This window comes from Telmatherina bonti (assembly GCF_933228915.1).
Source record: "Telmatherina bonti genome assembly, chromosome: 16".
Classification (NCBI taxonomy): Eukaryota; Metazoa; Chordata; class Actinopteri; order Atheriniformes; family Telmatherinidae; genus Telmatherina; species Telmatherina bonti.
Genome location: NC_136614.1, coordinates 26939461 through 26967452, shown reverse-complemented (window position 1 = coordinate 26967452; position 27992 = coordinate 26939461). Strand labels below are relative to the sequence as shown.

At 38.8% G+C, this 27992-nt stretch overlaps 3 protein-coding genes across 3 annotated transcripts; 1 reads left to right on the top strand and 2 right to left on the bottom strand.

The window, feature by feature from the left end:
• Window positions 1–27: 27 nt before the first annotated feature.
• Window positions 28–4445, top strand: chgb (chromogranin B; the record flags this gene model as incomplete). The annotated part of the gene is made up of 6 exons (XM_079255141.1): window positions 28–159; window positions 577–667; window positions 1007–2717; window positions 2864–2963; window positions 3101–3211; window positions 4171–4445. The coding sequence occupies 6 exons, from the start codon at window positions 28–30 to the stop codon at window positions 4249–4251; spliced, it is 2226 nt and encodes a 741-aa protein (XP_079111267.1). The 3' UTR covers window positions 4252–4445.
• Window positions 4446–4601: 156 nt separating this feature from the next.
• trmt6 (tRNA methyltransferase 6 non-catalytic subunit) lies at window positions 4602–12127 on the bottom strand. Its single transcript, XM_079255442.1, has 12 exons — window positions 11898–12127; window positions 11625–11755; window positions 10174–10283; window positions 8523–8614; window positions 8338–8421; window positions 8123–8247; window positions 7823–7993; window positions 7071–7228; window positions 6756–6841; window positions 5975–6077; window positions 5568–5654; window positions 4602–5209 (listed from the first exon to the last, which is right to left on the bottom strand). The coding sequence occupies exons 1-12, from the start codon at window positions 11999–12001 to the stop codon at window positions 5048–5050; spliced, it is 1413 nt and encodes a 470-aa protein (XP_079111568.1). The 5' UTR covers window positions 12002–12127; the 3' UTR covers window positions 4602–5047.
• A 2919-nt stretch (window positions 12128–15046) lies between these two features.
• fermt1 (FERM domain containing kindlin 1) lies at window positions 15047–23791 on the bottom strand (the record flags this gene model as incomplete). The annotated part of the gene is made up of 15 exons (XM_079255140.1): window positions 15047–15220; window positions 15316–15457; window positions 15581–15705; window positions 15789–16013; window positions 16130–16236; window positions 16503–16627; window positions 17982–18031; window positions 18209–18340; window positions 20002–20109; window positions 20198–20300; window positions 20400–20583; window positions 21489–21629; window positions 21769–21904; window positions 22548–22645; window positions 23641–23791. 15 exons carry the CDS (start codon window positions 23789–23791, stop codon window positions 15047–15049), a joined length of 2001 nt encoding a protein of 666 aa, XP_079111266.1.
• Between the last annotated feature and the right edge of the window lie 4201 nt (window positions 23792–27992).

Sequence of the window (27992 nt, the reverse complement as noted above, 5' to 3'; positions counted from 1 at the left end):
ACCTTCTTCTTGCAGGTTTAATGAGTCATGACATTAACAGAGCCTAAAGCCTTCCTCCTACGCCTCCCCAGCCCACTCCCCTCCTTATTTGAGGCGCTCCTCCGCTCCAGCACTCAGAGGCAGCGCAGCTCTCTCCTGTCGCTTTGCGGAGGAGCTGATGTTGCAGCTTTGTCGTTTCTTCCCGGATTTACTTCCATCTGGCCAAGATGAGACTTCTCTTTCTTGTTGTTGCAGCTCTGCTGAAAGGTAGGCGAAAGCGTTCATTAAAAAAAATAATAAAAAGAAATCTTCCTGCAGATAGTTAGTGATGACTTCCGGACCATGGACAGAGACGAATCCTCCAATTCCACACGTGTTGGAAACTGCTCCAGCAATATCGCATGCAATGTACCCGGATTATAACAAATCTTGTCATTGCTTTTATTTTAATGCAGAAACTCTAGCGCTTCCAGTGGGAAAAGAGGGACAGAAGGAAGATTTGGTATGTTTTCCTGATGCAGTTTAAACGCGGTTTTTTTTTTTGGTTTTTTTTTAAAAATCAGAACAGAGTTTATGCATTTGATGTGAATTTTGCAGGTCGCACGATGTTTGGTTGAAGTCCTGTCCAAAGCTCTCTCCAAACCAGACTCTCAGTTGGATCAAGAATGCAAAGACATCCTCCAAGCAGGTTGGTAGCACACTGAATCTTGTATATTTACCTGACATACTTTTTTCTTTCATGCTCACTCAGCTCAAACAGATGTTGGAGATGATGCAGTACTAGTCAGCAGTCCAGTCACTAAGACATTAAAGAGCTTAAAGATCAAAAACACTTAAAAGAGCATATGTAGATATTTTGGGATAGTGCTAGTTTTTTTTTTTTTTTTTTTTTTTTTTTAAATCAGATAAATGTGACAAAAATGTCATTTTAATAAAACTGTGATTTAAATAGCTTAAGTCAAACCAAATCATCCAAACTTGTTCCTAAAGGCTATATAAATAAGATATTTTTATTGCTTTGTCATAGGGATCAAACATGCCCCACTGGACAAGAAGAGTGGGGAAGAGATTGTAACTCAGCAAGAAGGAGTCAAAAGTCGTACCGAGGAGCCTGCAGTGAAAGCTGCAGATGTGAAGGATATTGAGGCACTCTTGAAATCTGTGGAGGAAAAAAGAGAAAACCCAGAAGATGAGCGCAGCCAAGAATCCTGGAGCTTAGGTGATGAGAAGGACAAGAGGCATGAGAAGGAAGAGGAAGAGGAGCGGGAGAAAAGGAGCAATTGGAGGCCTGGAAGATTCCACCAGAAGAAGTACAAAAGAGGAGAAGAAGAGGAAGATTATGATCGCAGCCAGGAGAGCTGGGGAGTCATGGAGAGAAGATCGGAGGATGATGAAGAGGAGGAAGACGGTGAGCAAAGAGAGAAGAGGAACTGGAAGCCTGGGAGATACCACCAAAGAAAACATAAACGAGATGAGGAAGAAGGGGAAGAGCCAGAGGAGGAACGTAGTCAAGAGTACTGGGATGTGGACAAAAGGCAAGAGGATGAGGAGGAGAGATCCAAGCGCATATGGAAACCCACACATCGCTACCATCATAAGAGGAAGCTTCACAAACGCAGCGATGAGCCATCAGAGGGTGATGGATATGAGGACCGCAGCCAGGAATCCTGGGATCTTGACAAGAGAGACTGGAAACCTGGAAGGTATCACCAGAGGAGGCACAAACGTGACGAAGAGCTATCAGAGGAGCCAGACGAAGAGCGGAGCCAGGAATCCTGGGATTTCGATACTGGGAGGGAGAAGAGGGAATGGAGGTCTGGCAGGCACCATCAGAGGAGGCAAAAACGTGACGAAGAGCTGTCGGAGGAAGCTAGAGAAGAGCCGGATGAAGAACGTAGCCAGGAATACTGGGACTTTGACACTGGAAGAGAGAAAAGGGACTGGAAGCCTGGCAGGTATCACCAGAGGCGGCACAAACGTGACGAAGAGCTATCAGAGGAGCCAGATGAAGAGCGGAGCCAGGAATCCTGGGATTTTGATACTGGGAGGGAGAAGAGGGAATGGAGGTCTGGCAGGCACCATCAGAGGAGGCACAAACGGGATGAAGAGCTCTCAGAGGAAGCTAGAGATGAACCAGATGAAGAACGTAGCCAGGAATATTGGGATTTTGATACTGGGAGAGAGAAGAGGGACTGGAAACCTGGTAGATACCACCAAAGGAGACACAAGCGCGACGAAGAGCTGCCAGAGGAAGCTAGAGAAGAACCAGATGAAGAGCGCAGCCAGGAATACTGGGATTTTGATACTGGGAGAGAGAAGAGAGACTGGAAGCCTGGTAGATACCACCAGAGGAGGCACAAACGCGACGAAGAGCTGCCAGAGGACGCCAGGGAAGAACCAGACGAGGAACGCAGCCAGGAGTCCTGGGATTTTGACACTGGAAGAGAAAAGAGGGAATGGCGGTCTGGCAGGCACCACCAAAGGAGACACAAGCGAGACGAAGAGCTCACAGAGGGAGAGCCAGCGGATGAACGTAGTCAGGAGGACTGGGGATTCGACAAAAGACGCAGAAACGAGGAGGGTGAGGTGGAAAAGCGGATATGGAAACCAACACACAGGTACCACCATAAAAAGAAATTTCACAAGCGGGATGGAGGATCATCAGAAGCAGAGGAAGAACAGGGGGATGAGTCAGAGGATTATGTAGACGAGGCAACGGACAGAGATGAAGCTCTGAGGTAAATTTGACAAATTTGTATTTCTACTCTTAGCAAAGCAGATTTCACTTACAATCAACAAAATATGTTCAAATATGAAAACTTTTCAGGCAGAAAAAACTGCAGTACAGAACTAGTTTAAAGTCTAATGAGCCCATTTTTGTCAGGTATCTATCCGAAAAGCGGAATCCCTGGATTTACAGAGGCTACTACCACCCTGCCTGGTTTAAAAGAGACTCAGATGAACATGCCGCATCATCAAACAAGGTATGCTTGATGCTATTCCAGTTTTAACTGTATATATTACAGCATCAGCTGCGACTTCTAGCTGCTTCGGAAACTTCAGGACGTAATTAATCATCACTGATACGTGTGTTATTGTTTTCTGTGTTTAAATGGCTCAGATGGAGGAACTGGCCAAACTGTTGAACTATAAGATAAACCAGCAGGCTAACCACTTTACTCAAGAGGAAGCAAAAAGAAGCTCAGTCCAGAGGACACTCACTCCACAGGAGGTAAATCTATCTGCATTTACCAATTGCCCATTAATCTTTACTAATAACCAATGATGCATTTACTGTAACTAATCAGTCCACACTAGACCTCTGAACACAAGTCTGTAAAAGGTATTTACAGTGTATGCTGCAGCACAAATGCTCATGTCTGACACTAAAGGCAAAGTAAAAAAAAAAGAAAAAAAAAAAGGAAAATGATTTAAATAAAAATGCTTATGAACATTTAACCTAAAAACAGAAAAAGCTCTTACTCTACATCCATTTACATATATAAGATGCACCACATCTGACTGACCTACTAAAGCCACAACAAATCCCTGCACCAGTTTTCACATGGGGGGGGGGGGGGGAAGACAATGCTCATTATGGAAATCTTCAGTCAACATAGAGATGTTAGAATTTAGCCTTCAGACAACTCAGCAAACATATCTGTGAACACGTCCCAAGTGAGCATGTCACAAATACACGGAGGGAAGAAATACGTGTACTGCAGTGACTCAATATCGAACTCTAGAATTTACTATACTATTGTCTTGTTCATACCGATTCTTTACAGCACTTCTTCCCCAAGCTTATTTCCCTCATCTGATTTCTCCACACCAGTATTTTATTGACCGCTGCAGTAATCACAGTAAGGACCTCATGATTGCATCCTCCCAGAGCAATCTGCTTTAATATGACTTTAAAAAAAAGAGCTAAAGCCTGCAGACTTCCTTATCTGGTCACAGACATTAAAAACTGAAAATGACTGTTTGATGGCGATTCGTTAGTTCTACTGAGCTGCAAGTCCAAGGATAGCCCAAGTGAGCATTTAAACTGAGAATGCCCTGTGCATATCCAGAAGCTGCAGCAAGTTGTAATGGGTTGAACCTAAGGCTATTTAGGTTGTTAAAAACAACACAAAAACAGCGATAAACTGTCGATAAAAAGGCTGATTTGTCGTTAATGCTGTCTTTCAGGAGAAAGAAATGGAGAACCTGGCAGCAATGGACCTGGAGTTGCAGAAGATTGCAGCAAAATTGCATGACAAGACTGCATAATCCCAGAAAAATTACAGCCATCAGTGAAAAAAGAAAAACAAAAAAAACAAAGCAAAGCCGTCTTACTATATGTCTGCCAGTTTAGTGTGTTAAGTGTCAAGTTACCAAGAGAAAAAAAAAAAATACCTGAAGCCTTGCCATATTTTATCAACTCTCTTCATTGTTTTTGTGATATTTTGATGTCCTCTAATTAAACAGCATGGAAATAGCTTGGATGTTGTTATATAATCTCAGAAATGTGAAAATAATAATATATTAGACAAATGATTCACATCTTGTTCAGTACTCAATAAAAATGAGTTATTCTGGAACCAACACAGTTTAATTTATTCCTGCAAGTAAATGTGGTCACATATGAACCATTTATTTTTCCTCTACTGCTTTTTAACTCTGCACTGATACAGGAGCAGCTCACAATAAAGCTGGATCATTTAACAAATAGCACTTTAGTTATATAACGAAAAAATATAAAGAAATAAAATGGTCTCAAGGCAGAACAAAAAAAAATCTGTTAGTTTTAGCTTAGAAATGATTACTTCACTAGTTTCTTACATAACATACTGAGTTCAAATGATCTATGCTGGTTTGCAGTTTACTTCTCAGCATTACACTTTAATTTGCTCTGATGCGAGTACAAAAGACAAGAGAAAGTGCTCTGATAAATGCAAACCCGACACTCTGTCTCTTTTACTCCAGAAGTGTCAAATCAGTTCAGCAGAGACAAACTCTCTGGAGCGAAATCCCCTCAAGATGGCTGGTAATGTGCCTCTGAGGGATTGGGTCCCTCTGTGTTTGTTTATCCCTCAGAGTCTTTTAGTTTCTGTCTCTTTGGTGCTGGCTCCCCAGCTCGAGGGTAGCTTGCTGGTTCAGAGAGGTCCATGGCAACAGTTGTCCCTGAGAGGACGTAGCCCCCGCCCCCGCTCATCAGTAGTAGAGGATGTGTCCTGTTAAGCAACACCTAGAGACACAAAAGAGAAACAAGTCAGGAGACATGACCTGTGCAGGAAAAGCCGGAGGGCTTAAAGTGTGGCTGTCTCTTCCATCAAGCTGCTGTTTATTAAACAACTCAGAAAGAAAGTGGAAAAAGTTTATTTCCTTTCAAATGAAGGTATGAGATTAGGAAGACTAGGTCATGTGGTTTTTTTTTTTCCCCCCAAAACAAAAATCTCACATGAGATAAACCAAAAGCAGTATGTGGAGGTTTTACACTATTACTAATGACAAGCCCAATCAATAATCATTATCTGTTACACTAGCCTTATCAGTAGAAAAAAACAAGCAGAAAACAGTTAGATAAAAAACATTTGAGCATTTACCTGGTAATGTCTGAGCCAGGTGTCTGTGAGTCTGAGGTTGATTGTACCGCCTTGCTCCTTGAGTTTTGTGTAGCACTCTATAAGAGGCTGGAGAAACCGAGATGGGAGGGAGAAAAAGCAGTGTCAATTACTATAGACACACACACGCACACACACACTGATTGATCTTTTTTTTAGCAACATAAGCATAACGGAGGTAATCAGTGTTCGGATGAGGTCGGCACTGGAACTGCTCAGTGGTGACAGGGATGTCCCCCGCATCATTTCCCACTGCAGCTCGAAGCAAAATTAATAAAAAAAATTAAAAAAAGAGAGGAAAAAAAAGCCTGTGTGCAGTGGCAACTAATGAGAAACCTTCTCCTTTAGGAAAGTACACCAAGAGATAGCTGTGCACATGGTTGTCTTACCTCTTTGTACTGCGAGTAAACTACAAATGGCCTCGAGGGGGAGAGAAATTTGAGCAGGCTCAACAGGACAGGACATGGGTGAAAACGACTGGCTATGACCAACCTGCACACGAAACAAAAAGAGATGATTGAGCAAATCTGTCCGACATAAAACACACTGTCAATGGTACATTTTGCAATTGGAAGTGTGCAGGTAAGGCAATGTCGTAATTTAGTTTATCCGTGTTGCATGTGACGTCGTACCAGAAGATCTACAGCCTCTCTGTGGCTGACAGCCGTATCATATTTCATACAGCTGGAGGAGAGTCGGTACAACAGGCTGATTTAGGACAATGTCGGAGTTTGTGCTTTGTGGTGTTTATTGTATAGCTGATGTGATGTAGAGGAGAAGTCCATAAGCTTACAAGATCAATACTTGCACTTCAAGCATAGATGTCACCTTCATACCAGTTCATCCATCACACAATAAGGTTCTTCATTTAATGTGAGAGGAAACTGCAAAGCAATCAGTTTGTTCACCTTGTGAGTGTGCCGTACACTAATCACTGTGTATGAGTCCAGAGGAAGGCAAATGATGTTTTATGACTTTTATGGACATAATTAACAATGCTTAAATCGTTCATAATTCTTTTTTCCCCCGCAGTGCATTATTTTTATGGCTTTAGTGTCTTACACTGTGCATTGATAAAAAGCGGAGGGAGGGAGGGAAAAGCAGAGAAAGAGGTGAGTGGTGCAAAAACTAAAACAAAATGTGAATGCAAAAGCAAAACCGAACACGAACCCGTCAGCATTCCTGCTTTCCAGCAGGGCAGCAGCAGCCGCCAGTCTCCTCCGCTTCTCCTCCAGCTTTGCCTTTTTCTCTTGAGCCTTTAGAAGAATACATGTAAGGGTCTGAGTTTAGCTTGCACAAGGATAAAAAAAACAAACAAAAAAACCTCACAATATTGGATTTCTATTAATTATCAGCAGACTAACTACATTATTAGTCATGATCTAGATCATTAGGTCATGATCTAGTTAGTCTAGATCATGACCTAATTTTATAAAATATACATTTTGGAATAGCTTAAGAAGACTTCTAAAACTTTAGTAGTACCTTCACTTCTTTTTGTTTCTCCACCATTTTCCCCTGGTCCTGGCCGGCATCATCACCAGTGTTTGTATCCATGCTCTGCTCCTCTGGACTGCCTTCAGGCTGCTCAGTCTCCGGCTGGTTTTGCTCTTCATCTGCAGCCATGTCAAACTGTTTTTCACCTGCAGTTAGAAAAGTTAAGTTTGCCAAATGCACATTAGTGCTGAATGGTATTGGGAAAAAAAAAAAAATGGCATTGCGATTTTTTCTAACCGTGCTATTTACAGCGATATGAAAACTACAGGAATTTTCTACAAATGTCTTGAATAACACTGAGTTATGCTGCAATCCTGCTATCTTGTTGACAGTGAACCTGCATGGTTCTGACTTCTTTTTGTCTTTTTATTTGAGAATTATTCTTTTTACCTTTTATTCCTTGCTTTTATTATGCCAAGTCCTGAGTAAATGTTTCATTCTACCATGTATGACTGCATGAATTGGAGCAGTTGTAAACAAAGATTCAAGGGCTCCACATTTACATGGTTGTAGATGGACAAATGAACATGTTGAGTTTATTTGCCTCCTACATTGCAGGACCTGCGATGTGTCTATTGCACAGATGTACATTGCCATGGCGATGCTCAAACAATATATTGTGCAGCTCTAAAGCGTGTCATGATGACTGATGCACATCCAGCTCTTTCAGCTGACTCCAAGTGCAAAAATGAATGCAAGTACCACAGGAACACAGTGAGTGAATATCAATAAAACAATACCTGTAGTGGGGTCTTTGGCAGTGGTGTCCAGAGTGCCTGCCAGCAAAGCATTGACGTGGCAGATGGGAAACTCATGCAGCATTTCATGAAAATGTGCAGGGAAGCCAAAACTGTCCACACCTGCCCGCACAGGCCCGCCTCCTGGGTACATTTGGATTACTGAGCCATAACCTGGAGGACAAAGAGAGTTCATTATAGAAAGGGCAGAGAAACAGGCTCTGTTCAATGTCCAGAGAAAAAAAAAACACTCAAAAAACAAACAAACAAAAAAGCGTGAATCTTTTAAATGTATATACATGCCTCCCATTCTTTCCATGATGGCTCCCAGTACAAGACCAGCACAGGTTTCGAACACCAGAACCTTACTGCCAGCGTGGATGTTTGCCAGAGTTAACATCTGAGCGAGAGTGTCGTACCGCAGGTGGCTACACCACATGACAACACAGGATCATGTCATCATCTTATGCTGTTTTAAGAGTAACACCTGTGCAGTATCGATGAACGCGGCGACTCACCAGATCTTCCCTGGTTCGCGGCCATGGTACATCATGGCCAGGATGCGACAGGTTGGCTTTAGGATCGACACAGTGTTTTGATACCTGTTAAAACACAAGATGGGATCAACTGATGACACCAATTATGATGAGCTTCAGTAACGCAAATCCAGAACAGACTGCGTGTGAATCATCTGGTCACTTACTTTTTCTTCTTCTTCTTGATGTACTTATCCTGGGCATATCCAGTCTTGTTATTGAATGTCGAGCTGTTTTCGATGAGCTGCTGAATGATTTCCTTTGGAGCAAACAAACATGCGTCATTTTAAGTCAACACCTCACTTATGTCCTCCCATTTTATATGAATGCGGTTGTTTTTAAAAAATAAAACAAGTTTGCAGTCATTTCCTTTTGAAAATAAAAATGTTTTCCTGTCATTTCATTGGCTCCTGGAACAACAAAAACTAATTGCCTTTATCGTAAATGTATATAGCTAATAATGGACTGAAGTTATTTCATTTCTGTAAAATCAAAATGACTTTTTCTGTAAACGTTTATGAGAGCTGGGAAGTAAGATCAACACAAAAATAAGCACCTGTGATGATGCATTAGAGCACAAAGCATGGGTATCCTGCATACGTACAAATTATCCATTAACGCAGGACAAGATCTGGAAGTGTTTTCCCAGGTAAAGTCTCGCTCATTTCAGCAGGAATATTGACAAAAACAAATTCTTTACATTCTATTAGATTTGCTGACCTGCCTGCAGTTCAGGGGCTGTATTCATCAAACTTTTTAGAATTACTCCCAATAACACTGTTAGGAGTTGACTTATGAGTATTAAAAATAATGTAAAAAAAAAAAAAAAAAAAAAGTAAAGTGTAGTATCAGTTTCAGAGGCGGTTACAACAGTATTAGGTGCTGAACAGCATTTTAGAAAGCATCCCTTCCAAGTACACCAAACTGACCAAATTGCTGAATGGAACCATTTATTTAAGAATAATTAAATGGACAATGGGAGTACATTCTGATATTTATATATATATATATATATATATATATATATATATATATATATATATATATATTTGGACAATGAATTGAAAATAAATATTTCTTAATTTATGCTCTTTTAAAGAGAGAAAAAAAGTAAAATTTTGCATGTACCATAGTTATCAGTGAGACAATGTCTCTAAATTCACAACACTCAGTGGCAGAAAAAATTATCAGAATACTCGTTTACCAAAATTTCATTTTTGATTCCTGTTACAACTAAAGGGCACTTTAAAAAAAAAAACCAAAACAAAACAAAACAAGAGTGGTTCATGTAAAGCATTTTGAATTCTTTAGTACATGAAAAGTGCTATACAAATGAATAATTGTTTTTGCGAGTGTAGATTCTACCCGCTCTACCCAAAACTATGCCATTTGATCTCCCCTCGTTAAGTAAAGTCAAAACATCCTTTTGCTCCTGCAACATCCATGCACGTCTCTCTTGCCTCAGTGCCATCCTCTACAGGCAACTTCTAAGAAACCACTGGAGGTCTCTTAAATATCTGGTGGAGTAAGAGTAATTCTCAGACTTTCAGAAAGCTGATCATTAACTTTTACTCCTAAATATAAGAGTAGGTCAAAATTCCACAAATTTAGGGCTAAAATGGCACTCTAAGACACATGAAGAATATGGTCCCAGATTTGTACTATAAACACACTAACACTGTAAAAAAAACAAAAATAAAATTTGTCTTCAGTTCTCCAAGGCTTGAGTGTTTTAAGAGAATTCACTCCTTCACACAACCCTCACAGCCAACTCTCACAGTCCTCTATTATTATGTGAAACTAAAGTTATCAATGTACCTGACCCTTCAGACCTTGCTCTTTCAGAGTCTCAATGTCATCCCTGGTCAGTTTCTGTGATTTGCCGTCATCAACAATATTTCTGTTGTCCGTGCCTGCCACCTTTACATCTGAGAACAACATACACAGAGAAAAACAGAAGAGCCATCATTAAAATGACAGAGTAGATAGTCTGTTGATGGTCTCTCAGACATTTCCACAGTTTGGACATAGTCATTATGATTTGCCACTGGTAGTATAATAGAAATACACTTACAAGTCACTTTATAATTAGGTACACCTATTCAATTACTTGTTTACACAAATAGTCAGCCATCCACATGGTAGCATGGATGAAAAACTAGCTGAAGTTCAAACTAAGCATCACAAAGCAAAAGAAAGGGGAATTAAGTTACTATGAATGTAAGATGGTTGTTGGTGCCAAAGAGACTGATCTGAGAATTTCAGAAACTGCTGAACAAGTTGGATTTTTAATCAGAGACATCTCTAGGGTTTAGAGAATGAGATAGAAAAAAACTAACAAATATCCAGCTAGCACTAGTCTGGATGAAAAGGCCACTGCAACAGAGGGATGTCATTCCTGTCAGCTGTGAACAGGAAACTTGGTGTAAACAGGACAAAAACCTAGAATCATCCAGCCTTGTATGAACGGTTGATGCTACTGGTGTTCGTGTAATGGTGTGGAGGTTTTTTTTTTGGCAGACTTTGGACCTCTTGATATAAGCATGGCTAAATCAGTGGTGGGGAACCTTCACTCTCGTCTTGCAAGTTTTCCATGTGTCCCTGCTCTAACACACCTTCATATTAATGACTCGCCATGGAGAACTTCATAGGCTTTTGGGGATCCATTTGATTTTGATCAGGTGTGTGATAACAAGGACATGTGGAAGTTGTGTAGGACTGAGGCCTTTGAAGACCAGGGTACCCCACCACTGGTTTAAACAGTACAGCCCACCTGAGTGTTGAGGTACCCATCTACTGATAGTTAAATTCAGCTAGTTAATGCACCCCGTCACAAAGCTCAAATCACATCAAAGTCTCTTTAAAATGACAATGAAGTGTATTGCAATGACCCATTTCTTAGTCCAGTGTTTTTTTAACCACTGTGGTCAAGAGATCATCAGGTGTGCCCTGAGAAATTACCCAATTCCACCAAATTGGTCTAAAAAGCAGCTCTGTGTTCATCCAAACAGGCCTCAGTGAAAGATGATAAAATTCCTTCTTCTAGTGTTTATATGATTTCTATTCAAGAGGCTTTGACAAGATGGACTTTATATTAATAATATGGACTTTTAAAAAAAAAAAAAAAAAAAACATTTTGGTTTGTGATGTGCCTTGTGATTTTTCAGTGAGAAAAAGTGTGCCTTTGCTCAAAAAAGGTTGAAATACACGGTCTTAATCCTAAAACAGTGGATGGCTCGCGTACATGGCTGGTTTAGTATATTACACACCTGGGGGGCTCTCAGTGTCCTTGACTTCTTCTGGTTTAAGAGTTCCTCCCGATACAATCTCAAACGTGGTGCTGTACAGGTGTCCCACTGCATTATCCAGGAAAATCCACTGCTTCTCAAAAATTATCTTTCTGTGCACAGTACACAAGTATCATCACTTTTCAGGAACATCCACGCAGTTTGTGCCTCTCGTGACACGGACATGCTGAGAGGCTCAAACTGTGGCTTACTTTGAGCTTGTTAAAAATGCGTGAATATACAAGTTTGGCTTACTTCTTTGACTGAATCTGCACAGCTTTGTAGATGTCTCCTCGTTTTAACACAACACAGTCGCCCTCTTTGATCCTATACTGGTCATCATCTCCGTTGTCCGCCATAATAAACCAGGAAAATTAGGTTTCCAGTCAACTCACAGGAATGCGTAGTCTCTGGCTTACTATATCAAGTTGGCATCGAGGAGGCACAGCTAAAAAAAAAAAAAAAAGGCACTAGACGAGTTTAAAGTACAATCAAATTGCAGCAGAATATTATCCCCACGTGTTAGCTTTCGCTTCACTAGCCTCCCAGTATGACTAAACGATCGTGGATCGTAGTCGAGCAATGCTTCCGCGGACACATCTGATTGGCTGACAGACACTACTGTTGACTTTCCTGACCAATAGAAACGAAGTGCAGGTTAAATAGTAGATGGCAGAAGAATCGATGGGGCGCCTCCTAGGTATATTAAAGTTGTAAAAACAAATGAATACATAAATAATTATAGTGATTTTATACATAAATCAAGTCTGTATATTATGAGGGGTGTGTGTCACATTGTTGAACACTGAAGAGAGCAAATCCCCGTCCATCCACATCCAGTCTAGCAAAGGAACTTACAGCCAAACTTTTCCTAATTTGTGTTAATTAGATTCTGCTGAAAATATAAAACAACCAGTGCACATGTAATTTCAAGAAAGTCTCATATTATTTTAAGAATGTTACTGTCTGAAACAAAAAACAAACAAATAAAAACACCCGTCATTTGTTAAGTAATATGTATCAAGACTTTTTTTTCTGTTAGTCTGGGAATGTGAGCATATTGATGAACCCCATCACATTTGGCTACTTGTTTTTTTTTTATTTTTTATTTATTTATCATAAAATTTGATTAAAAGTAATTATACACAATTAAAACTATCAAAAGTTTAACACCACATTTACTGCAGAATAGGTCTTTAATTTTGGATAATGTTTGTGATTTATCAAAAGTATATATCTTTGGATTTTTAAAACTATAATTACTTCTTCAAAGATATTTGAAATTTCCCTCTGGTATAAATATAGTATTTTTAATTCAATGTAATTTAAATTTCATTCAGCTTGGGATTTATATTTGTATTTGAGTGTTTTCAGTGAAAATATGGTAAAGTTTGGGGAATCATCACCATCATCAGTAAATACTCTGGCCTGCCCTGCAATGAGAAGGCCTCTTTATACTTCCCAAAAAGAAATGTCACCATGTATTGATGACACACATGCTTTACTGTGAAATAAATAACACATATTCAACTATCTGGGAGACAAACCCTGGTGGGAGCTTAATGAGAGGAAACAAGTGTCCATTTAAATTGGACTGAGGATGACTGGGAAAGTTTAATTAACACAAGTTAAGATTCAGGAACTTTTGTTCACAACATGACTATATTTGTCATTAAAGGAAGAAAGTGCAAAGCTGAATGCAAAACTTTCCTGAAAACGTGCATGATTTTCATTTAGCAGAACCTTATAAGAATGCCTGTAGGATTCAAATCATTTTGAAAGAAATAGAAAAGGATGAGGTGCTATAATTCATGATCACCTTTGACATAGGTATATTTACATTATTATCGCTTTAGCTGATATTCAAACATTCTGCCTGCATTATCTATTCTACACATACAAATTGTGTACAGTGTGTGCATCAGTTTATTTGCCAAACAATTCAGAATTGACAAAATAAAGTGCAAAAGAGAGCATCCTGTGCCAAAAAGTATAATTTTCTTAGGTAGAACGTCTGAGTGAATACATTTATGAAATTTGTAAGACTTTATATAGCTATCAAGTTTTGAACAATTTTAAGGTGACTATGCAATTAATATAAGAGGGGTCATCAGTATATTTTCCAAACAGTTACTGTAAGGGTCAGAGTGCTAAAATAAAAAGAGTCATACAATTATTAATTTTATATATAACCAACCATAAAATCAAGTCTATAATATTTGGATAAAATGCTTAGTCTGTTTCGTATTCTGGAGGTGTGCAAATCTGTATTTTCACAAAAATAATGGCAAAATGCAGATCTATACGGACATCTAAAATGAATGATCAAGTTATCTGGTTGGACGAGAATCCATGTACAAACAGGAGAAAAAAACCTGAAAGAAATCATTTGAGGACTGAAAGAACCAACTTTAAGTAAATAAATGACCTGTTTGCTGCATTTTCTGTGACATGTTTGTTATAAAGTCATACAATATTATCCAACACAATACATGTTACTTTCAAAGAATCATACCTTTAGCAATGGCCTGTTGCAGGGAAAGGCAACCTTAAACACTTGATGTTTCCATCCCATATCAATAATTAATCAAGTTTATTTTGAACAAAAGATAAAGCAACAACTCCGTCTCATATTATTTTGATTTGTAACAAACATTCTTCAATCGCAGTTTTTTGTGGTTAAAGTTTATCTGCTAACTTTTTCTTTCTAGCACTTTTCATTGTGTAAATTCAGTAGTTATTTGCATGGTAGGTAGGTGGGATGGTTTTGTGGACTGGATGTGGTTCAGTGCTGTATACAATAAATCAGATGGTAAGTATTATAGAGCTGAGTCTAAAGCATTAAACGTATCATTACGTGACTTGGAATTACAGTAATAACAGTAACAATAGCAAGTGTTTTCAATGGAAGCTTCTGTTTTCTGTGTGTGGCAGCAGTATGCAGGCTGCTTTGTGTGCAGAAACAAATCATATCAATGGCAATGATAGGAAGCAAACAACATTTTTAGAAATCAAGACACATTTGACGATTAGTCTAGAAATTTATTTTCTAAAAATTGTGCTATAAAAAGTCTTTAATGGCTTTAAGCATTTTTTATCTTCTCAATCATTTTTTAGCCAACATCTGATATTACCAGAAAAGCAAAGTTCTTACAAACATCCAAGTTTTAAGAAACAGATACATATTTACATCAAAACCATTAATATTCTGTATACGTATTGGCAAAAACACATCATGCCGTTTTTCTTGTAGCAAAAATATGTAATTTCTTTCCTTGACTTTGCTTCAGCGTTGATTATCTTTGTCGGTGATTTGTTCAGTTTGTGTGACACTGTCGCAGCATTGCGATCAATATGAATATAAAAAGGAAATACCTTAGATACACAAACTAATACATCTTTGGTCATTGTTGGCCTCCTGTAAGTTTATGGAACATGTCTTCATCTAGAGTTTCGTTCTGGTCTTTAGATCTTGTGGAGAGGAAGATGTAACCACCGATGAATTCATGGACCACTTTGCAGTCACAGCTCACACAGCAGAAGGCTATTGTCACATTCTGGTCAAATTCTATTGTCACCTGAAATTACACATAAAAGATAATTGATTTGTGTGTCTAAATCTGTCATAAATGCTCAAAAATGTATTTTCCTGAGCAAGAAATGACGCCCTTACTTGTCTTATTTCCCAGTTGACGTTCCACTGCTTCATGTTGGAAAACCTCCAAGTAGTGACGGGCAAGCCGGAGGACATGTCGATACGGATCAGTCGATTATATGAGATCCCCAGTATTTCATCCTTTTTACTCCCTTTAAATCTGAAAGGAAACGTAAACATAAGATCAAATTGTTCCAATGACAATAAAGATATTCTATTCTAAATAATTGTTTCTTTACACCACCAGCAAAATGTCCACTTAAACTAAATAAGTGTCCTGTACCTGACAATGTAGTATTTTATACCAAACTCTGGAAGGGACTGCCAGGCCTGAATGAAGCGCATCTTGGCCTCTGTTAAAGACAGCGATGTGATGTTCTGTTGCGCCTCAAGGACTCTTGCTGTTAGCTTGATACAACCATGAGAAGTGAAGTTAGCAACAGCATTTAGCAATGACAGGCATTTCCACCGCTGGCAGCTCTTCAGCAAACCTGCTTGGTCTTGTGCTTCTTGGTGTAGCGAGGTGAGACAAAACATTCAGCGTTCATCTCCATAGCCTCGATGTCTGGAGCTGCTTGGCCAGGAAGGAGCGCCAGGCTCTTCATTTGCAGAAAAGACTGGATGTTCTTGACTTCTGATTTGTAGGAGCTGTAGGCCATCGTCTTGCCTTTGGAAGCAAGGATGCATGCAGCCTTCCACTTGGCGTACTGGTTTTCCTGCACCAACGGCAAGATAAAACATTGATAAAATCAACCTCACAATTGTTTTGAAAACAGGGAGGGATTTTCAAATAAATGAAGACGAGATCCTAACTAGAGAGGCGAGGACTTACATTGTCACATCGGATGTACACTTCATTCATACCGTCGGCCACTGGAAGCAGCAGCTTGATGCCAAATTTCTTGTCTGCAACGTTGACATCAGGGACCACCTCACAGCCTGTTGGTTCAAGTGGAAGATATTTTAATTAACATCAAAAGATAAAAATCTAAAAATTGTATTTAATAATTATTATTTTTCCACACTCTTTCCTTCATATATTTATTCATCATTAAACTACAGGAAAAATTCCTGCTTCTCACAATTCTCTAGTGTTCTTATGCTAAAAGGATTAGGACATCACACCTGAACAGGGAATTGTTTTACAATCATTAACAAAATAACCGTGTCTTTTTTTTTTTTTTACATGATTCTTTATCACAGACCTCGAAGGTGAAACTGGTCTATTGGTTCTCCGCTGGAGGACTCGCTGTTCTTGTAGTAAGAGATGTTGGTGTCCTTGAAAACAAACCAGTACTTTTTGTAGGACTTCAGGGTCAGTCTCTTGGGTCTGATTATTGAAAAAAAAGCAAGCAGAACTATTAGAAATAATTTTTGTTTATAATTAAGACCATTTCTGCAAAGCAGATCTAGTGATAGTCTAGAGCAGGGAAGCCCAACTCTGGTCCCACAGGGCAGCAGTCCTGCAAGTGTTGGGAGTTTCCCTGCTGCAACACACCTGACACATCAGACTTACGTAATTAACAGGCTTGTGTGCAGAGGTTGACATTAAACTCTGCACAAGTCTACTAATTACTTGTTGCTAGTCAGTGTTGCAGCAGGGAAAATCCAAACACCTGGTGGACTGCAGTTCCTGAAGACTGAATTTGGCCACCCTGATCTGGAGGTTATTGTGATATTAAACACAATTTTTTTTTTTTTTTTTTAAAAAGGGAAAACTTCAAATAAATTTGTTTGAAATATGTTTTAACTCCATCAACCTATCATTTTCTGAGCTAACAAGATGACAACCCAAATAAAACTTAAAGAAGCAATACTCTTGGAGCATGTTCATCCAGTTAGCTATCCACGACATTGAGTTAAAGAAAAGTTTGAACACTTTTTGCTTTAAAAAAAACTCTGAAAAATGGCTTCATCTTTTCCAAACATAATTCCACTGATGGAATAAGTAGCGTCCAAAAATCCCATGTGCAGGTAATGAATGCCACCCTGCCTGGTGCTTTACCTGAAATTAATCCTAACTTGTTTTCTTCAGGTAGTCATGTTTACCTTGACTAGTTTTGTTCAGGTGTTATTGATTGAATATAATAACCTTTCCTGATTTAAATTCCATTACCTTCACAGAGGTTCTCACAGTTTTTTTCTTTTCTTTTTTTTTTCCGGGTGCATTTCATGTTTTCAACTAATGTTTTGACATTGCTATCCTGACACTTTGACATCTTCCACCAAAATGCTCCAAATTTTAGAGAAAGATGACTGACAGCAACCAACATCTACGGAGAAACTCCAAGCACCTTTTGGATGGAGTCACATAGCTTTTCCTTTATTCAAATTTCCCCTAGTTGGAGCCCTGTTTTCAGTCAATAAATCAGGTACAATTGTTGCTTAAAGCCCCGCAAATAATCTCTAAATCTATAAATACAGACAAATATGTATGTTAGACTTGGAAGGTATTTAGTCATGCAAAATGATGTGCATGTTTTTTTTCTGCATAAAAATGGAGTCATAGCTTTAACTGAAACAACTGAATGGACACAAGCCAAGAATGATCATTTTATCATTTTTGCCAGGGTTTTTAGGTTAATTATACTCAACATGCAGCATCCTAAAGCTAGAGAATGACTAACTGCAGTGGCAGATAATTGAGGCTTTAGTTCAGTAATAATGTATAAGGGTGAGTTTACCTGAACAGCCAGAGGGAATCTTCCAGCTTTGGAATGTCGGTAATGTCTTCCTGGGGACGAGATAAATAAAGGTTAATTATCCTGGGTTTTCTTGTGGCACTACAATGGAAAATGGATGAAAAGTGAATGTCCACCAACAAGCTTCAGCTTAAAAACTGATACTCTGCTCTAAGAAGACAGAAACCTGGATAGTTCCAGGTGACATTAACTTAAAAAAAAATTCTTACCAGAATTTTTTCTGTGTGACCGCCTTCCAGGGTTGCCTCCAGGTTAAACAGGGCGGCTTCTACTTCATCGATCTCTGGTTCATTGGAGTGGTCCTGTGTTTCTCTTGACATTGTCAGTTTGCAAATGTGATACTAAAGGGAAAAAAAGAAGTTTTTACTCTTGACTGCGCAATACTTATAGCAAAAATCAAGCATCTGGATTCTTTATTCGTTCTATCAGTCTTTAGTCATCATTAGTTTTACTGGTTTTTCTAGAAGTAAAAGGCTGTCGTGAGTTAGAGGGAGGTTTGAGTACAGCTCTGCGTGCTGGACATTGCACTAGACGAGTCTGTAGATGAATGAGAAGCTCACTTTGAATCACTGTGATTTCTGAATCACTGTCCCAGAATAGGCAAAGCAAAGGGCTAAAATTTAAACACTGGGTATGTTCCTTCTAAATCTCCATCAATAATTAATGCCTCTAAACAGTATTTTTTTTGCTCTAAATCACAGTATACTAGCCTCTTCCTCTGCCTCACCCTCCTTATCCTCCCCCCGCAGTGGGATTTTCTTCAAGCCCTGACTCGTCCTTCCACGGATTTATACATCAAACCCGCTTTCCTGTATTTTGAAGTCAAACAGCTTAAGAATATTTAACTTAAAATGAATGTAGGTCATATTTCTTTAGTCTTAAATGACAGTGTTTCAAGACTACAAACCAGCAAGAACTTAAACTCATTTAAGGAAAGACAAATATATTTACAAAAGCACGACAAGCAAATCTAAAAGTTTTACATTGATCAGATTTGGATTATTGCGTTGACACATTTCATAGGGATTTTCTTTGTCTTATTAAATATTTAAAATATTCTCAAGTCTCAAATAAAAACATAAATACATGGAACAAACAGTAAAAGTAAACTCTTCTCCAAAGAACACAGCTGTGGTGTAAGAATAGTGGAAAACAACAAAAGGTGTCTACATTCAGTCTTATAAGATACTTTTAATAGTATTTCTCCCTGAGGAACGTTATTTTGTGGATAAAATAAGATGATTATTGGATTGGTGGGATTTCATATAAATTTATTTCAGATGACATGCCAAGAAAACACCTGACAACCAACTGACTCACGAAAGAATACTGCAGGAAATTACAGTAAAGCTCTCAGGGTTAATCACTTACAATATGATTCAGTTTAATCTTTTAATAACTGAGGAATCCCAGTTTGGAGACTGAGAACAGAGAGGACCAAACACTGACAAAATGGTCATTTTAAAAACTTTCCGAACCGTCTGTAGTGAAACCTCTCAAATAATCTGTTTCCCTGTATCAGAGTTGGCCTCTGCAGAAGTCATTTTCAAACATTGTTCTATGATTTGATAGATGTTTGCAGCTGCATCATTCCAAAACAATATTCATATTCATCTTGTAAAAGTTTTTAAGGCAATCCTGAAGATGGCACACACATGGAAACGATTTGTGTTATTTATTCACAAAGTGTTCCATAAACTACAGCTACAAAATTATTCAAGTAGACATCCTTCAAAGTAGATATACTTCAAAGTAAGACCTAAAATTTCTAATAAATTACAACAAAATAACCTTTTTTTTTTTAGTTTACTGATTTTTAAATAGAAATACAATCCTTTTTATACTGTAATATTATTCTAACGTCATGTTTGTGACATGCTGTTAATTGTTTCTAGGTTCCCACATATAATCATTAATTTACCTTACAATAGTGATACTGTTAGGGTTTAGATTATTTCAGGCAGGAAGGAAGAAATACTTTTCTTTCTTTCATGTACTTCACCTGTAAGGAAGCAAACATCAGCATTTCCTCGTCTGTGCAGTCTATTTCCTCGAGGAGGATGGCCCACCGAGCCTGTTCATACAGCTGGGTTATCCTGACAGCGTCATACTGAAATGCAAAAATACACACACTCAACTTCAGATCAGCTACTTGAAACGTAGACTTTTTTTTAAAATCAAGGAAGACACCATCTTACTTTAGGGTTGAGATCAAAGAAGACATTGTACTTAAATCGAAGCAACAGCTTCTCATCTTCCTGGATGTCTTGCTCCATGAGAGAACGAGACGAGTCCAGCCATCTGCAATAAAACACATGAACCATATTAAACATTGGCATTTGAATGATATAACAATGGAAGTCTTAAATATACAACAAACTAAAAGTTTGTAGTTGCTACCCTGCATTGTTGACCGCTTTATCCACAAACGACAGCTGCTGGTACATCTTGGCCAGCTCACCAGGCGGCAGGTTTGGCTGGCACTCAGCAAGGGGGTTATCTCCAAACCAAAGGCTGGTGGATGACATCGGCATCCCATTTTCTGGGTCGTATGTTGCTGTCATTGTCTTGCTGTATGCAGGGCCTTGTTTGGAAATGTATCAGGAAAAATTATCACAGTAAAAAAAGATAAAACTGCTAATATTGAGCATAACTGAATTTAGAGGAGTCCTGTTTTACCATCAGACAAGATGCAACGTGTAGAGAAGTTTGACTTGAACAGAATAAAGCAACATGAAACATTTAGGTGACAGACACTAAAACTCTTAATTAGAGTTTAAATTTTCAGGTTGGTGTGTATTCTGTGCTGGGTATTAGTGAAAGATTGACAGAGAAGTTGCTGTCAATTTCAATTTTCACAAATAAAAACTGATTAAATCTCTCAGCTCTCAGAACTTCTACAGTTCTGTGCAAAACTTATGAGAACTTCAAGTAAATATGATATAAATAGCAAAGTAAGTTGCAAAACATTATTTATTTGCCATCTTTGCTGCTTAAGGTACACTTGTACACTGTAACAGGACAGAGGGGGTTGTTTTTAGGCAGGCTGTCTCAACTGCAAGATGATGCAGACATCAGGGCTTTGTGAGCCCAAACATATTTAAGTTATTTCTGTTCCAAATATAGTCTTTTAAATCGTTGACAGTTTGAGGTCTTTATGATGTTAGTGAATATATTTTAGACATCACTTTTAGGCGTAACCACATTTAAAACAGATTTTTGATTTCCTCAGCCCCTCTCGCAGAAACACCAAAAAGATGCTGCTTCCACAGGGGTTTACCAGGAATCTGAATGAGTTACAGCAATGCTGAAGCTGGCCGAATGAAGCTCTACCTGATTATTACATATACTATTAAGAAACCTTTTATCATTTGTGCATATTAGCTAGTAATGTAAAAAATGCAGACCAGTTCAGAAAAAAAGCATTGCAGCAGAAATCCAGCTAGTCTGAGCATCAGTTTTTAAGCATTGATTAGAATTTCACAGTACCTGTTCCAGCTTGTACCCCATTAAGAAAATCCCCGATGTCCCAAAGGTCTTCCTGAGCCGAGTTCTTCTCTTTCTTCTTCTTCTTTTTGCTGGGATCATCTGGAGGCTTTAGCAGGGACAGTTCCTCTGCTCTTCTGATATCTACAACAGAGAAACGAGGAGAAGCTGAGAGTGACCAAGGAAGAACATAAAAAGATTTATTTGTCTTTATTTCTCTACACGAGACTCTAATATCACCACTAAAACAGAAGATGGGGTCTCCATGCACAGTTAAACTCACTTAGTGTTTTGCAGATTTCTCCCACTGCATTAAAGACCATGCTGGAGAAGCAGACAGTCATTCTGATAGTTTTCATGTTGGGAAGCTGCAGCAGCAAGGGTTTGTGCTGGGGTGTGTAGCGCAGGTCAGCATCCGCCTAAGAAACACCAAGCAGAGGGTTTTCATCTAAGATGAATTGTTTTCACATGCATGCTTTTCTAATATTTCATTTTAGAACATACTTGCAGTAGTAGTATCCTTCTCACAGAGATTTTTAATTGGACTAATCTTTATGGTTAAGCCAGGGGTGTCCAAATTTGATGTATCCCTGTTTCAACACACCTGGCTTCCATTATATGGATCCAACAGCCAATGAAGTTCTGCACAATGACTGATTCTTTTGAGTCAGATGTTTTGGAGCAGGGATGCATGAAAAACCTGCATTTATTGTGGCTCTTGAGGACCACTAGGTCCCCCTGGCTTAAGCACGGCAGGTCTGTATTGTAACTTGTAATACAAATAAAAATAAAAAAAAAAGCTACCAGATTACTCTTGCAGTACTGAACATATAGAAACTAACCATCAGGGTTTGTTGGCATGAGAATATTACTTTGTTCAGCAGCCTCTAAGGGGAGTTATAAATAACTTCTCCACACCTGAAAAGATCTGCAAGCATGCACAGGATTTTTTTTATTATGCTCAGACTGAAGAGAGTATTCCCAAGCGAATGTAAATGACTCTATTCTTCTGTGAATATATTTTGAAGGAAAGTGAAATCAAAGTTTCTAATTTGGCCTTGCCTGAATTCCGTATTTGTCCAAAGTCCAGTGGGTCTTGAGCAGCCAGCATTTCCTTTGTTCCCACCACAGCGCATGGTCTGACCAATCTTGAGGAGCCTCTGCAGGACAGTTAGTAAAAGCAGGATTATTGCTGCACTGCCGACCTCTCTTATTCAAACCTCAAAATGTGTTAAATGAAAATAATAACCTCCATATAAAACAAGATATAAATTCCCTTTACAGACACAATTATGAATGATTAAGATCTAGATGTACTAAATTGTTCATGTTTTTATTCCACTTAATCTCATACTACCAAGTTCCTCAAGTGGCATTGCATGCTATAAAGCCAAAAGTAGGTAAAATACTCTCATGTAGCAAACCAAAAAGTAGCAAGCTGTTCTGAATCGATCCACTAATGTACTGTCATCTAAGTGTGTTTGGGAAAGAGGTTCAGAGTAATTTAATTGTGCAACTTATGTTGTTATTATTGTGTTATTTATTAAGTTATTTCTTTTTGTAATTTACAGGCCAGTTGGCTAGTGACTCCAATTTACACGTACAACACTTTAACTACGTTTGACCTTTGGCACAGTAGGTGTTAGCCTTCTTCCGTAATGTAGCTCCAAGTCATGTTTCCCAAGACAAACTACATTCGAAAGCAACACAAACCCACAGGTGTGTAGGTGGTGCAGTTTAATAATCCTCCTGACATCATCTTGTAAAGGCATCGTGACTAGCTGCTTGGTCATCTGTTATGTCTAATCTGTCCTAAACCATGTCTGTTTGTATTTTTTTGTTTGTTTTTTTAAAGTTTCCTTTACGTTAATGCCATTAACTCCTCCATGTTTACAAGAGACTGTAAAGAAATATCAGATGAGGCTGTAGTTAAGCTTTGTCCCCTTAGGCTCTACAAACTGAGGCATTGTGCCCAAACAATGACACCGTGACAAGGAAAAAAACAAGGCAAATAAGGGTGTGGCTCAACTAAAAGACCTGCTGTGGTAGAGGGTTGTGATGAAGGTGCAGTGTTTTAAACCAGTTACGGCTGGTAAATTCAGTTTTAAATGCAATTCCCAGAATTTGCCCTTCTTTTACTGTGGCAGACACTTACTGATTTTCTCCACCAACTTCAGCATTAAGCCTCCAATGTGCAAGTCTCCCTTCACTCTCAGTTTAAATTTCATGGACTCGTCCCCATTTTTTTGGTCAATTTGCACTGACAGCTCCCATGATGTTTCTCCATACTCTGCAGCTGTGATCATGGCCTGAGCTAAAAAGACAGAAGTGAAAGAGAGCTGAGATTCTAGATAAAATTTAATCATAACATTGTCCCACACATAGGATATTTTAAGGAGGAAGAGGGGAAAAAAAGGAAAATGTGGACTCTCTTCTTGACCTGTTTTGTTTGGAACATTAGGAAACATTTGGGGTGAATCATGTGTCAGCAGATTAAGTGTTTCTCAACATCCTGATTAACTTGGCCAGCAGCAAACAACACAGATCTTCTACTCCTTATGCCGTAAGTGGCCTCGTTTCAGACAGATTCGAACTCTGTCTGTACCGCAGTCTCTCTGCAATGATACTGCAGCCCCCTGAAAAACTCCTTTCAGCTAATACATCTATAAATAAGAAATCACAGTACACACAGGCAGCACAGGCTGCTACCACCAAGAAAGAGCAATGAGACTGCAGAACTCTCATTACGCGTTACAGTACGGTTCTGGCCGATAATGGCCAAAATCTGCTAAAGGATTGGTTGATTTTTAATGAGACAGGATGGAAAGATAAAAGACATCAGGCAGGTAAGAAAGGGGGAGGGGAGAGCGGGGAGGAGCAGAAAGGGAGCAGGGACACGAATCTTGGTGCAGGAGAGACCGTAATCTCCACACACTGCACCAAATTCCCCCATGAAAAAAAAAACAAATAAAAGAAAAAATTCAGATTAACACATTTAAAACCAGTAAGCATAATCACCAGATATATCTGTTTATCTTTTCCTAGGCAGCCAAGGTGAAGTGAGTACCGTATGAAACTGTGAGGCTAGAAGGCTATATTTAATGAACACACTCAGCTCTCTTTGTGCTGCTCTACGGTGAGCAGCTGTAGGGTACAGTTAACAGTCTGACTCTGCATGCCTTGTGAGGAAGGCTTGTTGAGATGTGTTACAACATGATGAATTTGGCCAACAATATTGCACTTGCTGTAAAAGAATGTTACACAGCAGGCATTTAAACCAAGACAATCTATTGATAAAAACTTAAATATGCTGTTATCATTTCTAAAGACTTAATTTTACAACTAACAGGGTCAATTTTCCTTTTTACTTTTTTTTTGTTTTTAACCCTAAATTAAGTTAACAGTTAAGACATTCACATTGGGGCAAGTTAATTAAAAGTTTTGAGCGCCATAGACCATAAGTAAGTCAAAGCACAAGTATAATACTAGAATAAACGTGACGTTACACCCATTTACTTTTTATTCTTCTGGCCTAGCACAGATTAGCAACACCTGGATTATGACCAGCCTTTGTTACGTCGCCGTTCCTTCAGGCACGTGCGTCCTGCTTTAATTAAACGCAGCTGCGCCATTATCTACCAGACATAAAGTAAAGTTATTTCCTCTCACCGTAACTTGGGGTAGGAATAGACTCTTACCTTGTGCCAAAGTTTTCTGTCGGTGTGTAATTCCTAAAACTTTCCTGTGAAGCAGAACGAATGTTCCCCTGGGAATCAAACACGCCCAGTAGACAGGTAGGGAAGAGGAGGTGGGAAACCTAAAGGAAGTGATCAAACATATATATTAGACCGTGTTTTTTTCATAGTTTATAAACCAGACAAACTCTCAACGAAGGTGTAGTGTATATCGTAATGTTACATTTGTTTTGTTTTTTTTATTGTTTAAAGAAAAAAAAGAAAAGACGTATGGCGAATTTTTTTTTTTTTGCGTGACGCATATAAACGTAAAGTAGGTTGTTATTAACCATATTTAATGCCAGTTATTGTCGTTTTTGGTAGCAAACAACATAACACGTTTAAACTAGCGAAAGCAGATATATTTTTCAGAAGAATATATTTAGGGGAAATGTAATATTTTAAAACTAACATGCCTCTTTATATAATAAATTATGACAGAATCAAATTTGTGGAAAGCATATTCATGTAAAAAAGAAAAAAAAATGTGTTTGGTCGATTATTTCTGGACATTACCAAATGTTTTACTATGGGAAATCTTGATTTCTTATACCTATTAATGGATGAGTGCCTCTGTGTCAAAATACTCTCCTGTTGATATTAACTCTTGTTTTGAGTTGATAGATTATAAGATAAGAAAATTTGGGGACTCAGCAGCTTTTGCAACAATACAGAAGAACACTTACAAATAAAAAACAAAATAATAAAAAAAAATTAAATGAATAAAGAAAAAGTAAAGAAAATGGGTGTATCCTTATTAAACTGAAAAGTGACCTATTTTATGATTTCTCTGAAATGTTCCATTATTTCATGGCAACAACTTGGCTCAAAATCTTGTTAAACACAACCAGATACTTGTTTTTTGTCCACAAGTAATAGGAAGCAAAAGATTACCCTAAAATTATTTTGACATGTCACATGGTGATAAATGAAACCAAAATTATTTCAATTTCTTCTACAAATAAATACCTCAGTCAGAAAATTGTACTTTTCTTACCATTTTTTCATGGGTTGGGCCTTTAAAGGTGAAAAACAGATGTAATAAAAGTCCGAAAGATATTTGAACTGATGCGTGTCAACAAAGTATCAGACCAAGGCTGCATTTATCAACAGAGTAAAAGGCAGTCGTATACACATGTGTAGTTCCTGTTCCCCCTCCTCCACCTCTCCCTAATGTGCTGTAAACAGTGTGATGGTCCTGCTGTTGCTGAACAAGCTTCTCTGTGCTGTGATGGTTTGCATCTTGTCCAGTGTCATCCTCTCTGCAACCACCACGGCAGACCAGCTCTATCCCTACATGCAGCCTTTTTTTTTTTTCTTTTTTTTTTTTTTAAAGGGGTGCTATTATGGTATTTGGGATTGGTATGGGAGTTTTCTGAGCTTTCTACAGTGTTACAGTGTTGAATCCTCATCAGACATGTGAATGACACTGGTTTTTTTTTTTTTATCACCTAAATGTGTTGTAGTGTAGGACAAACAAGGACCCAAGTGCAGATTGGATGTGGATACTAGGACGGGTTTATTGTTTAACTGGGCAGAACGGTAGGTGGCCAGGCAGGCAGGTTGACGGGCAGGCAGGCAAGAATCACGCACTGGTGACAGAACAGACAATTGTTAAACAAGCAGTTTAAATCCTTAGGCAGAAATGCTGCAATGGCCGAGAGCTGTTACCACTGATGAAACAACAATCAGGCGATGACTGGTGAACTGAGCTGGCCTTTTATCCTGCTGCTGCTGATTTCCCGATGAGAACCTGGTGTGGACTTGATTGCCAGGGAAACAGGCACACCCACTGCAGCACAGGTCAGAGCAGGAACCACAACAAAACGCATATCTGAGTTTGAGTTTGAGTTCCAGCACTCTCTCCATTCGGTTTCCATGGCAACGAAAAACACATCGTTTTAGAGAGTTTTTTCTACTTGGAAATTCTATTCTATTCTATTCTATTCTATTCTATTCTATTCTATTCTATTCTATTCTACAGTCATTTAGCAGATGGTTTTATCCAAAGCGACTTACATATGAGTGAGAACAACACAAGCACAAAATTAAACAGTTGAGGACATCGTAGGAAGATGCTAGTGGACTGTCCACTTGGATGCAGATCCTTGCATGAAGTGCTATAGGCTTTTATTTTTGTTTTTGTTTTTTTGTTTACTCCCTTCCCACCATATAATGTCACCTATGTTACAATACAAAGAATTAATATAATAAAGTTTGTTGCAAAGAACTGGGCTAAGTTCTCCAACTTTCCATTAAATACAGCTATACTAAGTGTTGAAGTGCTCCTTGAAGAGCTGAGTCTTCAGCTTGCTCTTAAAAGTAGACAGGGACTCTGCAGAGCGGACAGAGTTTGGGAGATCATTCCACCCTCGTGGCACAACAGAGGAGAAGAGTCTGGCTAGTGATTTAGTCCCACGTTGTGGTGGTAACATGAGGCGTTTTTCACTGGTGGAACGCAGCTGTCGAGAGGGAGTGTAGGCCTGGATTAGGGTGTGAAGGTAGACGGGAGCCGTTTGAGTTATTGTTTTGTAAGCCAGAAGCAAGGCTTTGAATTTGATGCGTGCTGCAACCGGAAGCCAGTGAAGAGCGATTAGCAGCGGAGTGACATTAGCTCGTTTGGGTTGGTTGAAAACCAGATGCGCTGCAGCATTCTGGATCATCTGCAGAGGTATAACAGAGCATGCAGGCAGACCTGCCAGTAGGGAATTGCAGTAATCGATGCGTGAGATGACCAGAGCCTGAACCAGAAGCTGAGTCGTATGTTCTGTCA